Below are 26,086 nucleotides of genomic sequence, written 5' to 3' on the forward strand. Positions count from 1 at the left end.
GGAGGAGGGAGAAGTCAGACTCCCCACCTACAGGCCCTGGTCGAAGAGGCCCGAACCACCCACAGTACCTCGTCGCTCATGGCCATGGAGGGACGGGCCTCCTGGGAGAGCCGCCCCACAGCCATCCAGACAGATGTAGTGCAAGGAACTACCCAATAATTATGGTCTCTCTCAAGCTGCTTCTTCTAATTAGTTTCCTTCAAGTTAAATCCTTTCCTTCCTTTTGCTAGTCCCGTGGCTTCTCCCCTTCCCTCCCGGCAGCTCCTTCCCATGGGAATAGGAACCAGCAGAGGAAGTGACACAGGCCCGGAGGTTGGGGCCCTACCTACAATGAACAAGATCGGAGGTGAAAGCGATTTCCTCCAACTCAGAAATTCTTAACCTGAGGCACAGCATGGCTCTGTGGAAATTATAAAATGCTGCCTCTTCCTCCAGATGGGCCATCCCTCTGAGCGCAAGGCTGGATTGCAGCCTCCCTTCTGTCCCTTTGTTCAGTCAACAACCTGCTCAAATGCATATGGAAAACCATCCTCGGAGAATCTGAAGGAAGCTATGGATCTTCTGCCCCCCTCCCCCGCACCATGGAATCGTTTGTGCATATACCCCCTCACTCTATTTCCTATAGAGTATCAAGAGGCTTCTAGATGACTTTAGAGCCCTAATCTAGCCGGTACTCAAGAAACACAAGAGCTCAGATCCCATTTCCGTCCATCGGTAATGACTTTCATCATGCACCGAATGTTTATAGTGCTCCAAGGACTGGGCCAGATGCTTTATGCACTTATTTCTAGTTTTTACAATTTAAACCTGCCACTAGGTACAAATTGTTTCCCATTTCAAAATGAGGAATCAGAGACTGAGAGAATTAAAAAACCCATCCAACGCCGCACGGCTGATCAAATGGTTAAAGCAAACTTTAAGACACTAGCTTCGTCCTGGAGACTTCTGTCCAGCTACCTGCCTCCAGGCTACCCTCAGCCCATCTCTCCCCAGCTAGCCACGGGCGGCTGTTTGTTCACCTGGACCACCTGACCCCCCCAACCCCCATCACGGACACAACTCAGACCCGCTTCTCCTGCCCGTCTCACAGTCTCCAAATGAGCATATGCCTTCCCAGGAGACGCGCAGAAATACCACCACCCCCACCCACGCCGTCACGTTCCCGGCTGTAGGCTAACTTCCTTGTTTCCTTATTTAAAATAGTGCAACCAAGGAAACCGTCCTCTTAACGATGGCTACTGGTCCTCCTTGGGGGGAAAAAAAAAGAGCAAGCAAGCAAAGTTACCCAGAGACTGAAAATAACCCCCCCCCCTTCACCCCCGCTACAGCAGCGTTTCTCAAAGCATGGTCCTGGGGACACCCAGTCGGTCCCCTGGGATGTGTGTGAAGGCACAGATTCCGGGGCCCTGATCCCACCGCCAAGGCAACCTGGAGCCTTTCCACATGCATCCTAGGTGAGCCTGATGCTTACTGAGCTTCCTGAGCTCAGAACAGGCTGCTCTGCAGCTTGAGAGAAAGCACTAGAGAGAAAACATCACTTCTGACATCAAGACTTGGAACATAAAATTTTAATAAGTGCAATTTATTAAAAAAAAAAAAAAAAGACAGTGCTTAGCTGCATGGCTACTTAGTACAAGAAAGGCTGCTGTCCCCTAGCCCAAGCCCTTCTTCAAATAAGACTATTTTAAGAAAGATTTGATCTGGTCTCTGCAGCAGCCTCCAGGCAGTGCCAGCCCCCACCCTCAGCCCCCCACAGCCTCCGCCCCTCCTCAAGTTCAGCCTGGGACTCAGTCCCCCCCCCCTCAGGAGACTTCTGGGAGCACCTGACTCTTACCTTCTGCAGATGTGAGCAAAGCGACGGTAATGGGTGGTCGTCAATTTGCTCTAGCAGCCAGATCAGACAGTTTTAAGGTCCCCCTGTTCTGCGTCTTCTCACACCCCAAGCCCAGAAGCAATAGGAACTCCAGAGAAAGGCATATCCACGGGGCCCCACACCCCCACTCCCCCCACACCCAGATCTATATATAACATCTCCCAAGTTGTCAGCCTAACGAGCCACTTTCTGGCAGACCCGTTGCCATGGCAATGACTGCTAATGAGCCGGGTGCCGTGATTGGCAGTGCTTGAAGGCTCCCCCACAAAGAACTCTCCAGCAAGTTCTCTCTTCCCAGACACACGGCCAGCCGGGACACCCAGAAGCAGCCAGGCCACGGCCGGGTGTGGCTGGGAGAGTCCTGTCTGCTGCACACCTTTCTGCTGGACACCTGTTGAGGATGGAGAGGCTCCTACGCAAAGCTGGGAACAGCTACGGGAGGAAAGGCGCTCTCTCCCCTGCCCTTGGGTCACGACACAAAGCGTGAAGCAGGGCCACCCGCTCCCACAGTTATGCTGCCAGGGTCTGCACCCACAACAGGGGGCACCTTTGCAATCTTACGGGTAAAAGTAGTCCTCTCTCCAGCTCTGGTGGCCTTTGTATGCAGTCTGAGCGCGACTCACAGAAAAGAGCTGGGGAGGAAGAAAGGGGCCCCTACCAGTGGGTCAGAGCATTCTGCAAAGTGAAATCCTCGTGAGTAGTTTTATTTATAAGCTGGTGGGGAGAGGATGGACCCTGGCAGTGTCTTCCCGTCCTTCTGAAAGGAAGAGATTTGGAGACCTGTCCGGAGAGAGGAGGAGGAGGAGACCATACAACAGCGAGAAACAGACTAAGATTCAGAAAGACACGGCCACGTCCATCTTGTCCCTAGCTTTAGTCTCAGCACCGTGCCCAGAACATTGGATGGAGCGATGGAAACTTGGAATCATAGTTGAAACTGGTTCCAAACAGATCCGAGGAGGCCACTGCACCAACCAAGCAGACAGACTGGGGGGTCTAAGCAATGTGTGTGCCCCACCCGTAACAAACCCCAGCTCTTCCCGGATCCCAGTGAACGGGCTATTCAACCCTGAGTCCAGGGAGGTGGGAGGACACAAGATAGTATAGTTTCTTTCGCTGTAGAGAATAAATGGAGGAACAGTATCCAGAAGCCTCCGAACAGGCACAGTCTTCTAATCATGACCTCATATGGTATCCAGACAGAAGATTCCAGGAAAATGTTTAGCAACCTCGATGGAAGGCAGGAAGATACAGCATCCATAATACAAGAGCCAAAACAACAACAACAACAACAACAACAACAACAACAACAACACCACATCGTAGGAAGTGGACAAACTAATGCAGAGCAAGTCGGGTGGAAAAAGGAAACAAAGGCTATAAAAAGGAGACAGGAAATTAACAAAATGGTAGGGAAATTTACGAGGTAGCGACAGAGGAACATCCACATGGATTGCAACAGAATATGGAATTAATCTCGCACAAAAAGGGAAAAAAAAAGAGTCAGTTATATACAAAGCCAATGTTAAGAATTTTTCCTGGTATGCAAAGGAAATGGGGAAAAATGAAAACAGAGGGACAGAAGAATAAGCCAAGAGGCAGACTTGTAGAGAGCTAGGTGCTCCTGGAGAAAAGAAACCATAAACCATGGTTGATAGGAGGGAAAGGAAAAAACAAAAAATCCCTCAGCTAAAAGAAGACATAGATGTGCATCGTGGAAGGAAGGTCTACGCTGCTGAAGGCAACATGGATTTTACAAGCCTGATGGCGGACGTGTGGAGGACGATGTATTTTCACAACAAAGATAAGGAGAAAGTCTGACAACGCTTAAGTGGGTGAAGGGTGTCCCCAGTAAAGGAGCATAAACAAAGCTGGTTTCGGGTTCTCTGTAACTGCATTTCAGAAGGTACCTCCTTTTAGGGGCACCTGGGTGGCTCTCAGGTGGTTGAGTGTCCAACTTTGGCTGAGGTCGTGATCTCACGGTTCGTGAGTTTGAGCCCCGCGTTGGGCTCTGTGCTGACAGCTCGGAGCCTGGAGCCTGGAGCCTGCTTCGGATTCTGTCTCTCTCTCTCTCTCTCTCTCTCTCTCTCTCAATCTCTCTCTCTGCTCCTCCCCCACTCATGCTCTGTCTCTCTCTCTCAAAAATAAACATCAAAAAAAATTTTTTTTTAAGTGAAAAAGATCTAGGAGTGGGACAAAATAAAGCGAGGGCACCTAGAGAAATGAAATCAAACCTCTCTTCCCACCCCAACAAGAGAACATCCTTCTTCCTCTTAGTCCCGATGGCGAGGCCATCAGGTACCTGCCCCATTGGCTCCCGTCCTCCAGCATCTGGATCTGCTCTCACTGCTTTCCTGGGGAATGACAGGTTTCCAGCCAGAAGGAATGGGACCGAAGGGCAGGACTCGTTGGGGACCACAGACCTTTCTTGGTTCCAGGGGTCGTGAGTCTGACCTCCAGCCACCTTTCGTTGGCCCCATGGGCAACAGGCTTCCACAGGGAGTCCTGAGCTCCGGAATCCATTAAAGAGGACAGAGTGGCATCAGAGCCCTTTGCTGGCTAAAGGAAAACTCAGTGGGAATCCAGGCTTCCCCGAGTCCTGATTTGCACCACCCTCAAAGCATCGCCAAGGCCAAAGCCGTGCTCGGGAAGCCACATTGTCTGGCACGATGCCTTCCTTCCTTCTACTCCTCTGTGTGCACCATCTCTCAGGGAACGGGACCCACTCATCAAAGGCCTTGCCAGACCTCTTCATGTGTCTACTCAAACTGCTCTTATAAGAAATCACCTCGGGGCGCCTGGGGGGCTCAGTCGGTTAAGCGTCCGACTTCGGCTCAGGTCATGATCTCGCAGTCCGTTGAGTTCGAGCCCCGCGTCGGGCTCTGTGCTGACAGCTCAGAGCCTGGAGCCTGTTTCCGATTCTGTGTCTCCCTCTCTCTGACCCTCCCCTGTTCATGCTCTGTCTCTCCCTGTCTCAAAAGTAAATAAAACGTTAAAAAAAAAATTAAAAAAAAAAAAAAGAAATCACCTCTGGGGACGCCTGGGCGACTCAGTCGGTTGAGCGTCCGTGACGTCGGCTCAGATCATGATCTCGCAGCTTGTGAGTTCAAGCCCCGCGTCGGGCTCTGTGCTGTGACATCGCAGAGCCCACTAAGGATCATCTGTCCCCTTCTCTCTCTGCCCCTTCCCCCCGACTCTTTCTCTCTCAAAAATAAACACACATTAAAAAAGAAAAGAAATCACCTTTAACATGGCTTCCTGGAGCCCCTTAAAGGAACTTTCCAAATCGGGGTTTCATCATTTAGATGCAAAGGTCCCCAGGACTCTTCCTCTGGCCTCACTGCTCAGGGTGAATGGACTGGCGGGGGGGGGGTCATGCTTGCAGCAGTAATGCACATCTCAGTGGCTGGAATCTCTCACTCACTCCTGCCACACCTCCACCCCCATGAAGCGTTCCTGGATCCTATATACAAGTGGCCGGAGGGTGACTCACTCAGGTTCCCCAGCTCCAGGCCCCCTGGAGTGTCTGTCATACTCACCCTTGCCTGCACGGGCTACCTTCTTCCATCCCGTCCCCCCACCCCACCCATCCCTGCCCTCCATCCACAAAGCTGCTAGAGGGAGCCTTACACCTGCTCCCATTGGTACCCACTAGCAGAGGTAGGTATCAATGCCATAAGAGCTTTCTCCCAACACCCACAAAGCTGCCAGCCACATGCCTGGAGCCCGCCCCACTTTGTGTCTGGATCCTTCTGAAAGACTCAGTGACAGTCCTGGCCGCCCTGAATATCCATCCATAAGCCCCTCAGTGCCTCCCGGGGCCTGTTTTTCAGGACTGGGCGGGAAGAGGACACAGAACAATACACTCTATTTTCTGATCCTAAAAAGGAACAGAGTGATCTGGTTAACCAGGAATTTTGATTAACACAATTACAATCTAGTCTGTGCAAGAGAACAGGAAGTCAGCCCTCACGGGAAAGCTTGCTAAGCTGGAAAACACGGGGTCCCCAGTGGGGCAAGTCTGCGAACGATCCTGCAAAACTCCAAGGCTGAGTCAGGCGGCCCCTCCTGTGTCAGAAGCCAAGTCATGGCCCTGAAGTGCCTGGGGTCAAGCAGTGGAGGGCAGGAAGGAATCCATCATGTAGGAAGTGACTTCTATTCAGGTCTTACGCACATTCCTGTGGGAGCCCTTCCTTGACTGATGCCGGAGAAAGACATTTCCGTGACTGTTGCACCTGCCGTCCGGACACAAGACAGAGGGGCCGAGGTACAGGGTTCTGGAGGAGACGGTGCAAGGAACGAGGAACCCTAGATGTCAGCCAACACCTCCTTTCTGAGAGGACTTGTGCTTTTTTGCTGGTGGCCATCCATCCACCAACACTGTACAGCATGACAGGGATCCAAGAGATACCCACTCGTCACCATCTCTCAGAACCATCTCCGCACTGACCAAACAACACCACGGGGCCCCCGGGTGGCTCAGCCAGTGGAGCGTCTGACTCTCGGTTTCGGCTCAGGTCTTGGTCCCGCGGTTCATGAGCTCGAGCCCCGCGTCAGGCTCTGTGCTGACAGGTCAGAGCCCGGAGCCTGCTTCGGATTCTGTGTCTCCCTCTCTCTCTACCCTTCCCCTGCTCACACTCTGTCTCTCAAAAATAAAAAATAAAAGGAACAGTTCCAGGGATAAGACGAGAAGCTGTACCATGGAGCCTGGAGGGGTTTGGGAAACCCCAAAGAAAGCCCATTAACTTCTGCCCCACTTCTAAGATCAATCTGTCTGGCCCTGATGCTTCAAAGCTATAAAGGGCGAGCGAGGCAGCATGATCCCAGCAGACTGTTCCAACTTCTGGCCCCTAAGCAGGAAAACCTGAATGATTCTGCTCACCAGCTTGTAACGAACAAGGCCATTTTATTCCAACTCTCCACTTCGAGGGATGCTGGCTCCGTTCCTCCTACCCCCTCTCTGGCAGATAAAAACAGCACAGGCCATTCTGATGTCCTACCTCCAACCTCTGGACTTAACAGAAAGCCTTGGCTTCTAGAAAGCACGCAGGCCTGGGCTAAGGAGACCGTGTTCCCAGACAGCGAGCTGTAATTTACACAGTTCCCTTTGCCTCTCTGGGCCCCCGTTTCCTCATCTGTTAAAACCGGCCCTCCAACACCAGGGTCCTATGACCCGAGGACCACATTTCGTAACGGGGCCCAAAACCACCGCAAGGGAAATTTCAAGGCATTTAAATGACCGGCGCAAGCTTGCAAAAGGGTCAGGCACATACCCGAGAGAGGACAGAGACCTCCCAACAAGATGAAATATTACCTTCCTCTCACACCCCCCGGCATGTTTCCCCAAAACGTTTTTTGGTCCAGAGAAGGAAAGTTTGCTCAACCAAACCCTACTCAGAACTCGGGGGGAAAAGATGTGCTATCTTAAGATGCCAGTAAAGTGATTTTACAAAAATCGGAAATCACGAGCATGTATGCCCCGGGGGTGCCTGCGTGGTTCAGTCGGTTAAGCATCCGACTTCGGCTCAGGTCATGATCTCGCGGTTCATGGGTTCAAGACCCACGTCGGGCTCTGTATCCTCTCTCTCTCCCTCTCTGTCTCTGCCCCTCCCCGACTTGTACTTTCTCTCTCTCTCTCAAAAAATAAACTTTTAAAAAAATGTTTCAAAAAAAAAAGGAAAGAAAATTTATGCGCAGACCAGGATACTAAATTGTATTAAACCCATACGGGAACCTCAAGCCCATACGGGAGGGCTGAACACATTCTTCTCTTCCCCTTTATTCCAAGTCACTGTCTGGGCCTCTTTAGGGCTGATCATGTCCCTATGTGTCACAAGAAGTAGGTGGGCTGGGATTTAGCACTCCTCTTAGTTGCGAAGGATCTCAAAAGGTACCCTAGATTTTCCATACTGGTTAACACCAGTAACGATATCCATTATCCTGCCCTGGGAGATGCTTCCGCAGGATATTTTGACGATCATTCACCAGCAGTGCAGCTCCCGGTAGGGAGAGGACCCCTGGCCAACACTCGATATTGGGGGGTGCGTGGCAGGGCAGGGAGAAAAGGAAATACTACTGAATCCCCCTCCCCAGCCTTCCTTTAGTATTAGGGTACAAAAACCCCAGGGACCTCACGCCATTGTTTCTAGCACATTCTCAAGTCCTTCTGCCCCTGCAGGAAACCCCGTACCCACATTTACCAAGCATTCTGTTGCCTTCAGAATGGACTTCAGAAGTTCAGAAGAAAGGACAGGAGCTGAAAGCCGCTGGCTCAGGGAGTCACAGGCTCAATACCTCACGCAAAGCAGCCTGCCCACCAGAAAGGGGATCCAAGAGCAGGGGCTACCGCCGTAGCCCCCAGATGCTCAGGGACACAAGCCGGCTTCTGCGGGGAGTCAGTGCCACTATAAAGAATGGCAGGCTAGGGCCGCCTGGGTGGCTCAGTCGGATGAGCGTCCGACTTCGGCTGGGGTCGTGATCTCAAGGCTCGTGAGTTCGAGCCCCGCATCGGGCTCTGTGCTGACATCTCAGAGCCTGGAGCCTGCTTCAGATTCTGTGTCTCCCTCTCTCTCTTCCCCTCCTCCCCAACTCTGTCTCTCTCTCTCTCTCAAAAATAAACATTTTTTTAAAAATAGCAGGCTGGAACTCATTGGGGCACAAAGGTGGGGGTCTGACGGCCCACCTGTGGCTGCGATCCAGCTGGTCCAGCTTGGCGGCCGCCAGGTGCAGGTTCACTGGCACCAAAACTCCAGGGGCAGCACGTGTGGTCACCAAGGAGGTTCATCTCGGCCACCGTGTGGCACAGAGCTCCAAGTGGCTCCACTCAAAGACCTGTGACCGCGGGCTGGCTCCCAGCGAGTCCTGGCTGGTTCTGAACCACAGGCACTGGAGGCAGAGGAAGGCTAACAGAGGCGGCAACGGTCTCCACGGGTCAGCAAGGGGCGCCCTTGCAACCAACCCAGCTCAGCCGACCTTTCTGAACTCTGCTGCGGGTCCCAGATAGATGGCGACAGCCGAGGACATCGCTGTCCAAGGCTGGGACCCCCCTCCCCCACCCCCTACCGTTCTGTAGCTCCGCGAGGACAATGTGAGAGGTGCACAGGAGGCCCGAGTGCCTGGCCGTGGCCGCTGCCTTGCTGTGAGATCTTGAGCAAGCAATTCCTCTCTGCCGGGAGGCCTCAATTTCCTCATCTCGAAAATACAGAAGTTGGACCAGATGGTCTCCAAGGGTTTCTCAGGTTTCCCTTTCTTTCCTTCCTCTCTTTATATATCCTAATACTCAATGATTCTGGATGTTGGTCTTAATCTGTCTGCTTTAAGGACGCGCAGCTTTTGCAAGAGGGAAAAAAAGTCACATTCAAGTACAGACGCAGGTTCAGGGGCACGAGAGCGGACCCAGCACGCTGCCTGGGCCCCGAACACCTGTGATTCTGCCTCACGACCTCAGAGCACCGTGAATTCTGGTGAGTTCTTCCGCCCTGATAGGCCTGTCGGCCCCTTCCCAGTCATTCCAAGAATCACACACGATTGAGTTCTACGTGCTCAGCGACCAGATTCCTGGACTTTCCCCAGAAGCTGGGATTCACCCCGCATCCAGCTCAGGCTTGTTCTGAGCCTGGTAGCAGATAGCTGTTCCCCACACACGCCGGGACTCGAACAGTCCACCTCAGTTCGGGCACCGCAGGCCTCAGTCCCTGCCCGAGAGCTTACCTGAGCTCTCCCCGTGCTCCCTGGAGGTCCCTTAGGGTACATCTTCTTTGCTGATCCCTTCTTCCCCAGAAACATCCCTGCCATGGCCTGCGGCCAGGGCGAGACCCCCGGAACCCCTAATGCTCCCCAACATTCCATCAGAAGGTGACTGGTAAGTCTGCATTCTTTACAAACATCATCCCCAAAGTGGGGCCCCTGCACCAGCAGCACAGCTGTTCTCTGGGAGCTGGCCAGAAATGCAGAGTCCCAGGCTCCACCCCAGCACCAGACTCTGTATTTTAAAGGTCCCTGGGCAATGCGGATGCACTTTAACCTTTGAGAAGCCCAGCCGTGAACTTCCCAGGTGCCCCTGGATGACAAGCCCCATCTCCCTCTTCCTGGAACAGGTTCAGACCTCCATCAGAAGCCACACCAACATTCCAGATGCCGTCTGACCCCGTCAGAAGGAGAGAATATCCTGGAAGAAGGCTCTGTGCAGAGACAGACTAGCCTTTCCCTACAAACTGGACGCCCCCCTCCCCGAGCTGTCCACAAAGCCTCCAGGGAGTGGCCACTAGAGTCTTGGCTGATGTGAAGTCCGTCTTTCCAAGAAAGGCAGGCGTCTAACTTCCAGAGGCAGGAAGGTTGGTGCAATAAGGCTATTCCACTGTTGCATCTCAGGAGAGCATCCGTGCATGACCCTAAGCACGGCCACCACTGCCACCTCCAGCAAACGGGACAGAAAGCGCCCAGCCCAGCCTGGAACCACAGCACAGACGCCAGGTTCCCCGGGCCGATCCTCGATGACCTTGGCGGGAGCTTTCCCCTTAGAGCGTCCCACCTAGAACGTGGCCATGGGTACGTGGTGGGTGGGCAGGCAGGGAAGAGCCAAGCTTCACATTTGGGAGAAGCAAGGGAGGCAAGATGTGGACTCTAGTCGCCACAGTCCATGCCACCACAGGGTCACACGCCTCAACCACACCGCTCGCCAGGTAACCAGGGAGCCGACTCCCTCTCTCTCCATGAACAGTCCCTTGGACACCTTCCTCCTCCTCCCTTCCCCATCTCGCACGCACCAGGGCCCTGGCTTCTCCTCCCCCTACTCCTGCCTTGGGCCCGTCACAGGTCCCCGCATGCCCCTGAGCACACAGGGTCCCCAGGCCTTCTAAGTTCTACCGTCAGAGCCCCCACTCCGAGGTTCTCAGAACTGCTTTTTAAAGATATCAGAGTTATTTCAGAAACACTCAGAAAAGGCTGAGGTCACACCTGCGGGCGAGCCGAATTGATCCTTACCATCAGAGAAGAGGGAATCTTCCCGGAGGGGCTGCTAGCTCAGAGGAGAGTCCTGGGTCCCATGCGAGGTCCCCAGACGCGAGGCCAGGCCCCTGCCAGCTTCCTCCCCATGGTACCCTCTGCAGGAACTAAGACTGATGCAAGTAGCCTCCCCGGGGTCACTGCTCAGGGCTCCCCGGAGGGCGTGCCTGTGGCTGTGCGCTCTGCTCTTTTTTCACAAAGAACACACTACATCACACAGTTCCTTCCAAATCTGCTCCAGGTCCGGCGAGGAAATCAAGGGCGCATTCTGGACTTTCCAGTTGCAAAGTTTCTGGAGGCTTCCCCCTCCCCCCCCCCCCGCCCCCACCACTCTCTTTTTTCCCCTTTCTCAGCTAAAAAAAAAGTTGGCCAAGGTCACGACATACAATGGCCAAGCTTGTGTCACTGACCAGATGCCTCCCACCCCCCTAGGCCCGTAGACAAGACCTCCTTTGTCCACTGGATTTTGGGCAGGACTCCCTGGGCCTGCCCAAGCCCTGCTGGGGAATGTTCCGCCAACTTCTTCCCAACCCTAAGTCACGGCTCTGGCCTCGGCCCCAAGCCCCAGCTGTGTGAGTGAACCCAAGGCCAGATAAAAACCAATATAACAAGAATGGAGAACGCTCCCCCAAAGAACCATTGTGTCAGACCCTTCCAGGGCTGAAAAGCCAGTGTCCCCAAGACGAGGGTCCCCTGCCTTCGCTCTGTCCTCACCGTCTCCAAACCTGGACAGACAGCAAGTGACAAAGAGGGGCAATGCCGTGCATCTCAGAGGAAAGGGGCTCTAGAATCGTTAGCTACGAGGGAAGGAAAGATTGGACCCTGAGTGCAATATGGCGCCCACCAGCTAAATGAGTTCAGGCAAGAGACTTGGATCCTGGGTACATCTATCAAATCACTCCATTCAGACAGCTTTTAGGAGCAGCTGAAGGTTTAGCACTTAAAATCCACTCATTCCTTTTTTTTTTTATTTTCTTGTTGTTATTGTCAAAGTTTATTTACTTATTTTGAGAGAGAGAGAGAGAGAGAGAGAGCGCGATCACACTCGAGTGGGGGAGGAGCAGAGACAGACAGAGAGAGAGGATCCAAAGCAGGCTCCATGCGGTCAGTGCAGAGCCCGATGTGGGGCTCGAACCCACGAACTATGAGATCATGACCTGAGCTGAAACCAAGAGTCAGAGGCTTAACCGACTGAGCCACCTGGTGCCCCTGAAATCCACACACTTCTGTGTCTGCTTTAAATGTAAACCTTTGTGATTTTAGGAAAGGAGTCTTTATATCAGAGTAAATATGGTTTTCCAGAGGGACCAAGAGGGCTCAAGGTCTGGATGGTCTCCTATAAAATAGCATTCTCTCAAACATTTGGTGTATTTCTGATGAGATTTCAATGCCAACTCCTCGGTCAGGGGGCGGGAGAAGAAATCAGAATGCTTACCTACGGACAGAGCCGGGGAGCCCTTGTGGGTTCACACCTATTCTCTGTGACACCCAGGGCTTCAGATTTCTTCAAGTGTAAGGGGGAAATGATTACAGAGTTTTTCTCAAAAGGTCGTTGGGAGGGTTCAGGGGGGAAATCCACGTAAACACGGAGCACACAGCAAACAGGACCAAGATACCCGATAAAAGCCGGCTGCTGTCTTTGTTACCGTGGGCAGTGGCTGAAAAAGCAGGAGCTGAGGTTTCCCCGGACCCACAAGACGTTTACAGTGAATGAAACCAAAGACCAAACAACCCAATTAAAAAACAAAAACAAAAACAAAACGGGCAAAGGGCATTTGCCCAAAGAGGACAGACACACGGCACTAAGGGCACGTGAGAAGGTGCTGCATCACTAATCCCCGGGGAAGTGCCAACAAAACCCACAACGAGGGATCGCCTCACACCCGTCAGGATGGCTACTATAAACCAACAAATAAAAACAGGAAGGTCAGAAAAAGAACAGGCAGGTGGAAAAATCCTTGCTGGAGGGACTGTAAAATGACACGGACATAATGGGACAGAGTCAAGCAACTCCTCAAAGAGCGAAACACAGACTTACCGTAAGACCCAGCAATTCCACACCCAGGTATACACCCCAGAGAGCGGGAAAGCAGGGATTCCGACACCTGCACACCCCGCTGTACCGCAACACCGTTCGTAACAGCCCCAAACATGGAAACAACGCAAGTGTCCATTCATGGATGAATGGATAACCCAAACGTGGTGTGTATAGACAGTGACATGTTAATTCGATCTTAGAAAGAAAGGAGATTCTGGTATGGATGGACCTACCAGCAGCAGGCTAAGTGAGATAAGCTAGTCAAGAAAAGGCAAATGCTGTAGGATCCTACTTCTATAGAAGAGAATAGTTAAATTCACGGAGAGAGAAAAGAGCATGGTGGTTGCCAAGGGCCAGGGGACAAAGGGGGGACTGGGAGTTAGTGTTTAATGGGGACAGAGTTTCCGTGAATAAGGTGACAAACCCCACGTGGGGCTCTGTGCTGACAGCTCAGAGCCTGGAGCCTGCTTCAGATTCCGTCTCTCTCTCTCTCTCTCTCAAAAATAAATAAATATTAAAACAAGTTTTTTAATGGTTAAAATGTTATGTATATTTTACCACCACACACGCACACGTCTGCATACCACGGAGATAATTTAGATCAAGGGACCCCGGCCAGTGTGACATCAGCCATATCACAGGAGACACAGGTGGGGGGACAGAACCTCCAGGGAAGGTGAAACGTGTGTCCAGAAAGGGAAGCCGCCCCAGCCTGTTGGTGAAGGCCGACAAGAAGACAAGGCCCGGGTATCTGTAAGCAGGGCTCACTGTGGTCCATCTGGTGTTCGATCTTGGGGAAACTGAGGCAGCATGGCCAGCATCTTAATGTCAACCACTGGCTTCTTTGCTCAGGGGTGTGCACACTCAGAGCCTGCCCCATCCCCCAAGGGCCAATGGCAACGTGCCTCTCCCCGGACACATCAACTCCTTCCTTTCTGCGACTGTGTTCCACCTTTCTGGACTTCTCCCCCCCCCACCACACCCCCAGACACAGAGCTCCCCCCTTCCTTCTCAAAGCCCCGGGGGGCTGCTCCAGGGGCCCAACATCTCCTCTCCGCTTGTCAGGCTCTAATCCGCTGCAGGGATGATAATGAGTTCTCTTGAGTACTTGCTCTGGGCCAGACGTCGTCCTAAGTGCTTCGACTGCCCTGTGTCCTATAACCGGTCCAACAAATCAAGAGGAAATTTCCAGTATCGTCCCCAGTTAATAGAGGAGAAAACAGAGACCCTTGGGATGGGCCAGGAAGGGTGGGTAGGAGACTGAGCTAAGGGGATGACACTCCAGGCCACGTGGCCACAGGAGCGAAGGCCCAGAGAGAAAGCAGTGTGGGCGGGCTTGAGGATTCACGGCCATGGAAGGCGCAAGAAGGAGTAGTTATGGACGGAGTCCAGTTGTGGGAGGCCATGAGGGCACCAAGACTAGGGATTCAGACTCCCTTGTATGAACCAGAAAACATGGACGCATCTTGAGTAAGGGAAACACCACCAATGTTGTGCTTTGGAGAACAACACCAGGGTGTAAAAAGATCAAATGTCAGGGAGAGACTAGAGGCAGAAAAGGGGTTACGGGATCCCTCCCCTCCTTTCTGTCTCTCTTAAATGGGAGGCTTAAGTCTACATTCGTAAACAAAGAAGTAAAGAGTCCTCCAAGGGCTGAGGGCCTCTCCCCTCTGTGATGTGAGAGGGGAGAGGTGGGTCCTGGTGGTGACCACACCCTGACCTTGGAGGTCAGCCCCCTGCCGTCAGAATGCAGGGATAGAAGCCTGTCTCCTCTCTGCTCCTGGAAACGGGCTCCCAGCCATGCAGGAGAAAGTTAACATCAAAAACTTCATCTGCACCCAGATAGCCGAGACCCTCATCTTCGTTCCTTCAGGTTTGGCAGAATTCAAATACGCGCGCACACTCTCACAGCCCGTAACTTTTTGGTTTTATAGCAGCAAAGACGGGGCAGTTTTAACGTTCTTCAGCCCTGCCACCTCTCTGACACTGCATCATACACGTGAATAGGATACGATCACAGACAATAACGCAGCCCAATAGGCAACATGCAGAAATTGCCATCGCCGCTCCCGGGACGGCCTCCAGCCAATGGCGAGGGGCCTTTCTGGGCCACGATAAAACAGGAGGCTAATCTGCTCTGACCTGAGCTAAGCAGAGACCAGTCAGAGCCCTGCAGATGTTTTCTTCTGTGAGGGTTCACTGAAACAGATACCTCGGGGAGCGTAAGACTCATGAATACCTTCTCACGGGTTTACTGTTTGTGGTTATCCTAGCGTCTCCAACCAAAGGCCCCTCGAGTTTGGCTTTATCGATGGTCTTCTATCACTGAGTCACTCATAAAAAGCACACAACATTCTTCCCCTTCTGGTCTCTGCAAATGGGTAGGTTTCTACATGAGAAGCCGTAAGAGATGGTGGGAAACCCATGATCCCCAAACATAAAGACCGACAATCATTTCCACCGAGCTCCATCTCCCCGAGTTTCACGGAGTCAGATGCAGCCAACCTCCTTGTTATTATTCTTTGTTTCAGCCGAGTTGAAGACTGTCCACCAACACAGGCCACGTGCGTGCGCTGTGGTCCCCCACCCTCTGCAGCACACATCATGTCGTCTTATGATGATAACGGATACAGGAGACTGGCTACGGCCACCATTCACTTTCTGTAAACGCTCCGTAGCCATGACGGGGGAAACCCTTCGCCACACTGTGCGGTCTCTGGGGTGCGGGGTCTCGAAGACGCTCCCACGCCAAGAGGCAGCCCCCCTCGGCCACAGGATCAATCGGGCGATCTTTGCCCCGCTGCTGTTATGGAAGATGAGGGCAGGTGTAACACAAAGGGACTTGGCTTGTGCACTGTGGAAGATACGGCACAGACATACACGACTGAAAAACAGAAATAACTACACAAGGGAGTCTATCAGAAGTGCCAAACGAGAAGCAGGCAGACAATAAGAGCTTTCAGAATCCAGAGGAGGGAGGGACCATTTTCGGCTGGGACGGTCAGAGAAGGCTTCTCAGAAGACACAGAAGTTTCCCGACAGCAGGGATGAAAAGGAAGGGCTTGACCAGAACAGAAGGACGTTAAGTGAGAAGTAGAATCGGCCTCGGGAACTGGGCAGACGTGGGGGATGTGGGAGGAAGTAAAAGTCAGTTCTGAAGGGGATGAGAGAAGCCGGAACCAGTCCCCAGGGAGACCCATCGGGCCATGGTAGAAGCCACTTTGGGGATATGGGTAGAGTTCACTGCCTACACACTCAAGTTCCAAGAGCTTGATCGGGGCACAACTGGGCTGAGTCTGGCCCTTGACATGCGGAGCTGTGCTATCTGCCCAGAGACGGGGCGCAGTCTTCCGGGTGGACTCAGAGTTCATAAAGAAAGAATGGATCGCGGAGCCCTGAGGTGGGCTCACTTATGCAGAATTATTAGATCCTTCATGGGGCGCCTGTGTGGCTCAGTCGGTTGAATATCTTGACTCTTGACTTTGACTCAGGTCATGATCCCATGATCGAGCCCCACGTCGGGCTCCAAATTGAGCGTGAAGCCTGCTTGAGCTTCTCTCTCTTTTTCTTTCTCTCTCTCTCTCCCAAAAATAAAAATAAAATAAAATAAAAAATATAAAATAAAATAAATATAAAGTGAAATAATAAAATGTAAAATGAAATAAAATATAAAATAAAATAAAATATTAAATAAAAAAATAAAATATTAAATAAAGTAAAATATAAAGTGAAATAATAAAATATAAAATGAAATAAAATATAAAATGAAAAATATAAAATGAAATAAAAAATAAAATACAAAATATAAAATAAAATAAATATAAAGTGAAATAATAAAATGTAAAATGAAATCAAATATAAAATAAAATAAAATATTAAATAAAAAATAAAATATTAAATAAAGTAAAATATAAAGTGAAATAATAAAATATAAAATGAAATAAAATATAAAATGAAAAATATAAAATGAAATAAAAAATAAAATATAAAATATAAAATAAAATAAATATAAAGTGAAATAAAATAAAATATAAACTGAAATAAAAAAATAAATATAAAATAAAATAAAAAATAAAATAAAATAAAATATAAAATAAAATAAAATAAAAAATAAAAAAATAAAATATAAAAGAAAAGAAAAGAAAAGAAAAGAAAATATAAAGTAAAATGAAATAACACTACCAACAAAGAAAGACTGCCCCCTGACACTCCTTGGGCCCAATCCCTCCTCCCAAGAGCCCTCCATTAACACATGCAGCATGCCTCGGTCCCCTCTCCGAGACCCTCCAAGGCAAGGACGGTCTTCGTCCTTTCTTCCCTCCAATGCAGCCCGGTGCCTCACACTCAGGGGCTGGCCCCAGGATGGAAAACGAATGGAAGGGAGTTCTGGGAATGAGTCACAGAAAGCAAATAAGGACGGGATCAGAAGAAGAAATAGGTAGCTGTGTCCACGTGAGACGCGGAAGAAAACGCTCCCTGACTATGGGGAGGATGGTCCCCCCGCTGCCGATTCCAGAAAAGGGAGCATGGGAGTGAGGTGGGTGTGGAAATCTGGTCCCGAGCACGCAAGGAGCTGGTGAGCCTGAGGACACACAGGGACAGGAGGCAAGAGACTGAGACAGATGCCACTGTAGAAGAAGGTGAGGACAGAGGACAGGGCTGTATGCAGTGGCTGGCCCAGGCCCACTCGGCCCACGGATGGCTCTTATGAGGTGCCCACACTCAACGTGGGTGGGTCCGAGGTCCCTCTAATGGTTTCCATGTGTCCATCCCATAAAAGACTCCCAAGGTCAAGCAGACATATCAGAAACGGCACCCACTTTAACAGGCTCCATTGAGACCCCAGAGATACTTTGCTCTGTGTCTCCCAAACTCCAGCTCAACGTCCCCCTGCCCCAGATCTGCCTTCGCTATGTATCAGCTGTACTATTATTTACCCAGAGTTGTTTTTTTTTAACCTGTCTTATAACGAGATTGACTTTAACCTGGTCCTAAGCCATCACATCCACGAAACATGGGATTCCCCCCCCCCCCATGACGTGCTTAAATAAACAGCACTCGAGAACTGCCACCACAACAGGTCTGTGATCCCCGTGCCTAGCCTTGGGGGTACAATGAGCCCACTTGGCGAAACACCGTCTCAGGCTACGTGTAAAATTACCATTTTTACAGCCGTGAGTTGGTTTATAGGAGTTCTTTTTTGAGACCTGGGAAGCCAAGTTTAAGTTCTCCGCTAACCCCAGGCCCACGAAGGCAGGAGAGAGGTCCCGAGTGTGTGCCCAAGTCACCGCTGGGAGGCCCAGGAGGACCGTCAAGGGAAAGGCAGAGAGGACATCCCGTTAAGGGCCACGTGACAGTGCTGTGGACACCTCTGTCACTTCCCTATTGAAGGAGGCAAGGAGGGGGAAAGAATGGGAAGGAAAAAATAAAACTTGCATAAGCTTCAAAAAAGGAAAGGGTGGGGGCGCTTGGATGGCTCAGTCGGTTAAGCATCCAACTCTTGCTTTTGGCTCAGGTCCTGATCTCATGGTTTGTGAGTTCGAGCCCCACGTCGGGCTCTGCGCTGACAGTGTGGAGCCTGCTTGGGGTTCTCTCTCTCTCTCTCTCTCTCTCTCTCTCTCTCTCTGCCCCTCCCCTGCTCATGCTCTCTCTCTCTCTCAAAATAAATAAGCTTAAAAAATAAAAAACAAAAAATAGTGGACAATCAGAATCAAAAAACAAACAAACAAAAAACCCAGAAACCTTGAGGACCATTAGGCCAGTGGAGCGAATGGGGACAGTCTTACAACCCAGAGACTGGTTGCGGGAAAAGACCAGTATTTTATACCCTCCTCTCTCTCTGTGTCTAATTTGAGATGTGGGACCTGCCCCCACCTGAGCACTGAGGCTGCCCGAGAACCTTTCTTCCCTCCCCACCATCCATTCCAGCTGCAGTGACTTCCAGAAAGCAGGTGAGCAGGGGGCTCGGAGCGGGGGGTGGGGGTGGTAACCATTCTGAAGGCGTGGATCCCACAGGCCAGGCCCAGTGAATTCGCCGAGCAGCAGCACACAGGTCTGGAACCAGGGAAGCTATGCTCGCTCACGCACGCCGCTGCTTGGCAACCTCAGGGAGGCAGGCGGCCAACAGCAGGACACGGGGGGGCCCCCAGTTTGAAAGCCAGAACCGGGCTGCGAGATGCGCGTATCACCGAACGTACGGGGACCTCAGAAGGGATTCAACCTTCCCCCGCGTGCACGCAGGGTCAAGGCCAACGACACGTCACATGTACCGCGTCTGGTGGTTGTATGCAAAGTCAGCACAGATGTCACTTGTCTGAGACTGGAAAGGGGCACAGGAACGTGGGGAAAAGCGTGAGGAAGCACCGACCCAAGGGCTCGAGGAAGAGCACATCTCAGAAGGCAATTCAGAAGACAACACGGGGAAACTGCTAGAAAGCAGGCGGTCGTAACTCTCTTTGAAAGAGGAACAGAAAATCATAAACGGAAAAAGCCAGCCAAAATAGAAAGGATGACACAAGCAAGAGGAGAAGGGTAAGGATTATACCAAAATTGCTCACCTAAAGCCACATGAGTGCTTGTGGGCAAAAAAAGATTAAAAAAAAAAAAAAGTTAAATCAATAAAGTGCAGGTTACACTGAAAAGAATATCCCCCAATGGCAAAGTTAAAGAAAAAAAAAAAAAAAAAGGCAATGTACTAAGTGTAAGAGGCATTTCGTTAGAAAAGACCAGACCAGGGGTGCCTGGGTGGCTCAGCCGGTTGAGTGTCTGTCATTGGCTCAGGTCATGATCTCACAGTTTGTGGGTTCAAGCCCCACATCAAACTCTGAGCTGACAGGGTGGAGCCTGCTTGGGATTCTCTCTCTCCCTCTCTCTCTGTCTCTCTCTCTCTCTCTCTGTCCTTCCCCTGCATGCACACTTCAGCTGTGCATGACTTCAGCTCAGGTCATGATCTCACGGTCCGTGGGTTCGAGCCTCACGTCAGGCTCTCTGCTGACAGCTCAGAGCATGGAACCTGCTTCGGATTCTGTGTCTCCCTCTCTCTCTGACCCTCCCCCACTCATGCTCTCTGTCAAAAATAAATAAACATTAAAAAAAATTTAAAAAAAAAAGACCAGACCAAATAGACTAAAATCAATAATCAAATGCACAAATAGCTAAAGATAATTTAAAGCTTCTTTTCAATGTTTTATTTCTTTTTGAGAGAGACAGAGACAGAGTGTGAGCAGAATCCGAAGCAGGCTCCAGGCTCTGAGCTGTCAGCACAGAGCCCGACGTGGGGCTCGAACTCACGGACCGTGAGGTCATGACCTGAGCCAAACTCAATGCTCAACTGACTGAGCCACCCAGGCGCCCTGATCATTTTAAAAGTCATGCACAGGGGCGCCTGGGTGGCGCAGTTGGTTAAGCGTCCGACTTCAGCCAGGTCACGATCTCGCGGTCCGTGAGTTCGAGCCCCGCGTCAGGCTCTGGGCTGATGGCTCGGAGCCTGGAGCCTGTTTCCGATTCTGTGTCTCCCTCTCTCTCTGCCCCTCCCCCATTCATGCTCTGTCTCTCTCTGTCCCAAAAATAAATAAAAAACGTTGAAAAAAAAAATTTTTTTTTAAAAAAAATAAAAGTCATGCACACAAACCAGCAAAGAGAAAGGTTACCTGGGAAATCCGTTTCTCCTCAGACTTTTCTTCTGCTCCTGCTAAGAGCACTTCCCACTGGAACCCATGCTCCATAAGGCAGGGACTGACCAGGGCCTGGAGTCAGCCCTGTGAAAGTGCTAGAAAGTGCTAGAAAATGCTAGAAGGCATATCCCACCCAAGTCAAAGCTTCGGGGGGGGGGGGGGGTGGTGGTCATTTTGTTCATCACTATGGGAGTTCAATAAACTTTTGTTGAATGATGAAACAAAATGAGCTGCAGATAGAGTTTTTTAGGGGCACCTGGGTGGCTCAGTCAGTTAAGCATCTGACTTTGGCTCAGGTCATGATCTCACAGTTCGTGAGTTCGAACTCCACGTCGGGCTCTGTGCTGACAGCTCGGAGCCTGGAGCCTGCTTCTGATTCTGTATCTCCCTCTCTCTCTGACCCTCCCCTGCCCATGCTCTGTCTCTATTTCTCTCAAAAATAAATAAACATTAATTTTTTTTTAAATAGGAGTTTTTTTTGTTCCAAACATCTGAGCTCCAAGATGCACGTGTCCAGCCAGATCGTATTAATATTTCACACGAAAGAGACAGGAAAGGTTCTCCAAGCATGCACCCCCCACACCCTCCAGGCACTGAGAGAGAAGTCAACATGAGGACGATGACGATGGGAAGTCACCGCATCGATGCACCTGTGAGGCCTCTCTTACTCAGTGCAGACCCCCAATTCAGAAATCAGGCGAACGGGTTTTCCGGCTCGTGCCCAGTGTCTCCCTCGGCCCTCCTCCTCTGCTTTGTGCCCACCCTGGAACCGGGCTCCATAGTTCTCCTGAGACATCCTGCAAGGCCAGCACAGATGAAGCCTCCCACTCCGTGTGGGGAGCACCGCTCACTGAGGCGGTCTTTTTCTGCCCAAGCACACACGCTGACCCTGGGGTGGGTACTGGAGCTTTGGAGGCATTGGCTGGAAGCATCACTGAACAGAGTCTCTGTCTCTCCTCCACCCAAGCACCCAAGCAACGCAGCACATGTAAAGCATCACAGTGGCCACTCTGTCTGCCAAGGAGCTAGAAGATATTTAAAACTCACGTTGAATGAACCAAGCCTCTCTCCTGCCCAGATCAGGAAAGACCCACAAGCCCCCTCCCTCCCCTGCCAATGAAGCACCCAGAAAATGTGGCCCCAGGTTATCTGTGGGTTGTGGGGTTCCTCTGGATGGTTTCATCGTATTTCTTTTATCACATTTAAAATGTTAATTTATTTTTCATTTAAAAATTTTTTAACATTTATTTTTGCAAGAGAGAGAGAGACAGAGTGAGAGTGGAGGAGGGGCCGAGAGAGAGGGAGACACAGAATCCAAACCAGGCTCCAGGCTCCAGGATGTCAGCACAGAGCCCGACGCGGGACTTGAACTCACGAACCGTGAGATCATGACCTGGGCCGAAGTTTGACGCTTAACCAACTGAGCCAGGCGGCCGTTTTTAATTTTAAAAGTAAAAACTTTTCCTTTTTTTTTTTTTTTAATGTTTGTTTGTTTGTTTAGAACACGTGTGAGTGGGGAAGGGGCAGAGAGAGAAGGACAGACAGAATTCCAAGCAGGCTCCACACTGTCTGCATAGAGCCTGGCATGGGGCTCGATCTCACAAACCGTGAGATCATGACCTGAGCTGAAGTCGGACACTTCACCGACTGAGCCACCCAGGCGCCCATAAATTTACTTTTACAATCAGGAAAACACTGCCTTCCCCCAAAATCGGCATGTACAATTCTAAAATATACCATATGATCCCAATTATGTAGACAAATATATACAGCAAAAAAAAAAAAAAAAAAGAGGAATGAAAAGCATGCTGAATATTTTTTGTTTCTGCTTTTCCGTATTTTCCAAGTTTTCATAATGAACAAATTGTTTTTAACCCATTTTTTAAAAAAACCTTTATTCCGTTATGAACTAACGTACGAATACAGCCTTATCTAAAATAGGTAGATAGTATTTGTTAATAAAATTCCCCCTTGATATATCCCTTCTCAGTTGCCATCCCTAAAATGTACACTATCAGATTAGGATTCATTGTACTACCTTTCAAATGCTAAAGAAACATGTGGGTGGGGTTATTTTTGAGAAAATGAATTAAGACAAACAGTAAAGAACTTTCTGAACCAATGCAAGGCTGACATGAAAATTAGAGGTGGAAGGGACCCCACCGATCACTTGAGCCCATGCTACCATTTTGCAGATTGGGAAACTGAGCCCAGAGACAGATGGGGATTGGATGCCAAGTCTCCCCCAGCCCAGTGCACAGGCCCCTCCTTCCTGCTCTCTGGCTGCCCTAAATCTTGATGCTGATGTTGCTGGCATGGTTAGAAGACTATTCTAGTCAGACAGCACAGCAAGAGCCAGAGCCCCACCTAGGTCGGCTCCCAGGCTGACCCCAGCACTGCTCTGTGCAAGCCGACCTCTAAAGAGTCCAGCTGTCTGCTCTACCACGATAACTTCCCATCCCTTTGTGACCAGTGAGCCCCCTGTGAAGGGAGGGGGAACAGGGAGGAAACATCTGTGCACACAAGGGGAGTAGAGGGGAGTGAATAAAAGCACTTGATTTTCCCTTTGGCAAATCCTCTCCTGCCTATTTTTCCACTCATTGAAATGCAAAGCTCCATTCCCATCAAGGGGTCTGGAACATTCCAGAAACTTCTAGAAATCACAACCTCCCGCTCTGCAACAGGGATTCCCAAAACAAGGTGTGCATGGATGTGTTGGTGTGTAGGTGAGGATAAAAAGCAGACACAACCCCCAGAAACCAGCCACAGGCATCCACTGGCTTGTCCCCAAACCCAGCATCTAACCGTCAGCCAGGCAGAGAGGAAGTCCCAGTATGTGCTCCATAGCTTTCCAGCCATGTAACCACAGACAAGACACTTCACCTCTTTGAACCTCATGTTTTTCTTTTCTGCATGTAAAAATGGAAACACCACCATCTCCTTCACAGAATTCTTGTAAAGATCGGATGACCGAAACAACGGTTAGCAACTCCATAAATGTTGGCTTGGCCCCACACCTTCCCATCCCCGTTAAATCACCGAGCAACCTTTGAAGAAAGTCGTCAGCTGAGGTCCCCAGCGCTGAGTCACTCGCATGGCACTGACTGGGTTCTCCCCACAGCCTGGGCTGATCTGCGCTGACACCTTCTCCCATTCCTGACACAGACCAAGCTCATCAAAAGAGCACGAGGAACAGTGTGTGAGATGAAATTACTATGCTCAGTGGACGAGATTAGAGTTTAGAGGACCACCAGGAAGGGGACAGAAAAACCCATGGAGCCAAGCCATGCTTGTCCACCAGAGCCGCGGGAAAAGCTGGCGACCCCAGCCAACCAGACCAAGAAACAAACACAGCCCTGGACGGGGTCTGCAAACCAGCCACACAAGTCCCCGGCAACCTTCCTGACGTGGCCTGAGAGTGTCTCCGCTGCCATGAGCAAAGACACCCCATAAGAACACCACCCCCCCCCCAACTTCAATCTCCAAAACACGGGACAGACAGGATGACAGGAAGGGCCAAGGGTCAGGTTTCTTTTTCCCACCACTCTACATCCCCAAAGTCGATCCCACCACCTGTAAGACCTTACCTTTCCTTTGTTCCTAGATGCCGAAGTGCGGTCAGGAACTTATACATATTGGTGCCTATTTGACCCTCACGAGAACGCTGGAGAGAGCTGTTCTTATTTTCCCCCTCCTAACTGAGTAAGCGGAGGTCTTCCCCAAGGTCCTACAGCTAACAAGACACAGAACCCAGAGTCCAAGAACAGCGCGATCCTCTCTCCCCCCCAGGTTCCTCCGCAGTATCCAAGAATCCTCTATCCAAGAGCAGATACTCCAGAGGGAAGTTACAGTGAGGCTGTGACCAGCCACGACCCTAACTCTCAACTTCACGTGGTGGAAGGTGGTGGCTGAATGCCCAAGGGGGTGGGGGAAGGGGCTCCTTTGCTAACCGGAGAGAGAGGCACCAGAGGAGGGAAGGAAAACGTCAACATAAGCATCTCCACGGACAAGGGCCCTGACCGTGGCCAGGGCAAAGAACATAAAGAAGCAGAGTCAGCCTGGAAGCTCAGCCTGGGTTCAAAGTTCCAGCCGGGATGGGGACCCACCTTGCTTTGCCTCACTTCTTGCCGTCCCCTGGGGATGCAGCCTCCTGACCCCAGCCCCACCTTCCCTCTCGTGTGAGCTGGTCCATTCCTACCTCCATGGCCGCCCTTCTTGGCATGGCTTATGCCGAGTGGTCCTCGCTCCCTGAGAACAAGAATGAGGTCCTACTCCCGTGTGTCCCCAGACACAGAAAACACACCCAATGAATACGTGTGGAATCAAAGGACTCCCCCCGAGTCTCCGAGGAGGATTTAACAGCGCACCCCCCTAGAAAGCTGGTGTCTTACCTTCCTGAGATTATTTGCGCACCAATTCAAGAGTAGGGAAAGAGAGGAAGACAAAAAGGTGAAGGCAGAGCCCATGTGTTTATCTATTCTACACCAGGAGAGGACTTAGATACTGAAATGCTGTCTAGGGCCCCCACATCACAAATGAACCAGACAGGCTGGGGTCGGGGGGAGGGGAAGGGTCATCAATGGCTTGTGTGGGTCTCTGACACCAGCCTCTCAAGGGCCTAGGGTCCTCCAAATAAATACATTCAGAAAAGACACGCTCTCTCAGTCACTGAAATTGGCCACAGTGTAATTAAAGATTTTTTAGCTGGAGGGAAAGCGGACAGGGGCCAGATATGATCATCTATGAAAAGCAGTCTGAGCGATCGATGCCTGATGTGAAATATATGCATGTGGTTGGCTCTTACTCATACTTTTTACAGAACGGGTATGTTATTTTCACCCAAGGACTCCCAGCCCATAAATGCCTGGCCACCTCTGATACGCTTGAGTGCCCAAGCTGATCTCTCTCTCTCTCTCTCTCTCTCTCTCTCTCATCACTCAATCCACTGGCCTTGTCTGCTAGGGTCACACGCCGCTTCTCCCACAGGAACAGAACCCAGTGAACATCTTAATCGCTAGGACAGTCCAAGGCATTAGGGCTTATTCACCAATGTGCACCGAGGGGACCCACAGATGGAAGCAGTGAATTGTGGGTGGCTGGACAAAAAGGGATCAAGATTTGCTGAGATCCTAAAAACGGAAAAACTCCTACCGTCCTCACTCTGGAGTGGTGTGGGGTGAACCCCTTAACTCCTTCTGTTTGGCTAGGGATCCCCCCTTTCCTCCTCTCTTGGTCTTGAAAGGATGGAAAATGACAGTAACAGGTGTAAGCACTCCAACCACACCCTGAGCCTCAGATACGGAGAACATTCCCCCCAAAGACAGCAGAACACACAATTCTTCTCCAACGCACATGGAACATATTCCAGGACAGATCAACTGTTAGGCTCCAAAATAAGTCTCAATAAATTTCAGAAGACTGAAAGCCTATCAAGCCTCCTGCTCTGCCACAATGGTAGGAAACTAAAAATCCGCTACAAGGAGAAAACCAGAAAAAACA

At 50.8% G+C, this 26,086-nt stretch overlaps 1 protein-coding gene across 8 annotated transcripts in view; it reads right to left on the reverse strand.

The window, feature by feature from the left end:
• The window catches only part of GAS7 (growth arrest specific 7), a 215,043-nt gene that overhangs the window by 89,795 nt on the left and 99,162 nt on the right, over positions 1–26,086 (reverse strand). The window contains exon 1 of one of the 8 annotated variants that reach the window (XM_060647261.3): positions 10,856–11,039. The exons of 5 other annotated variants lie outside the window; for them this stretch is intronic. In XM_060647261.3, the coding sequence (XP_060503244.1) occupies positions 10,856–10,858 (3 nt within the window). In that variant the 5' untranslated portion in view covers positions 10,859–11,039. Of the gene's footprint in view, positions 1–1,834; positions 1,975–8,555; positions 8,906–10,855; positions 11,040–26,086 lie in introns of those variants that run through there. 2 more of the 8 variants (XM_060647260.3, XM_060647263.3) reach the window with 2 other exon arrangements.

This window comes from Panthera onca, chromosome E1, assembly GCF_046562875.1.
Source record: "Panthera onca isolate mPanOnc1 chromosome E1, mPanOnc1 haplotype 2, whole genome shotgun sequence".
Taxonomy (NCBI): Eukaryota; Metazoa; Chordata; class Mammalia; order Carnivora; family Felidae; genus Panthera; species Panthera onca.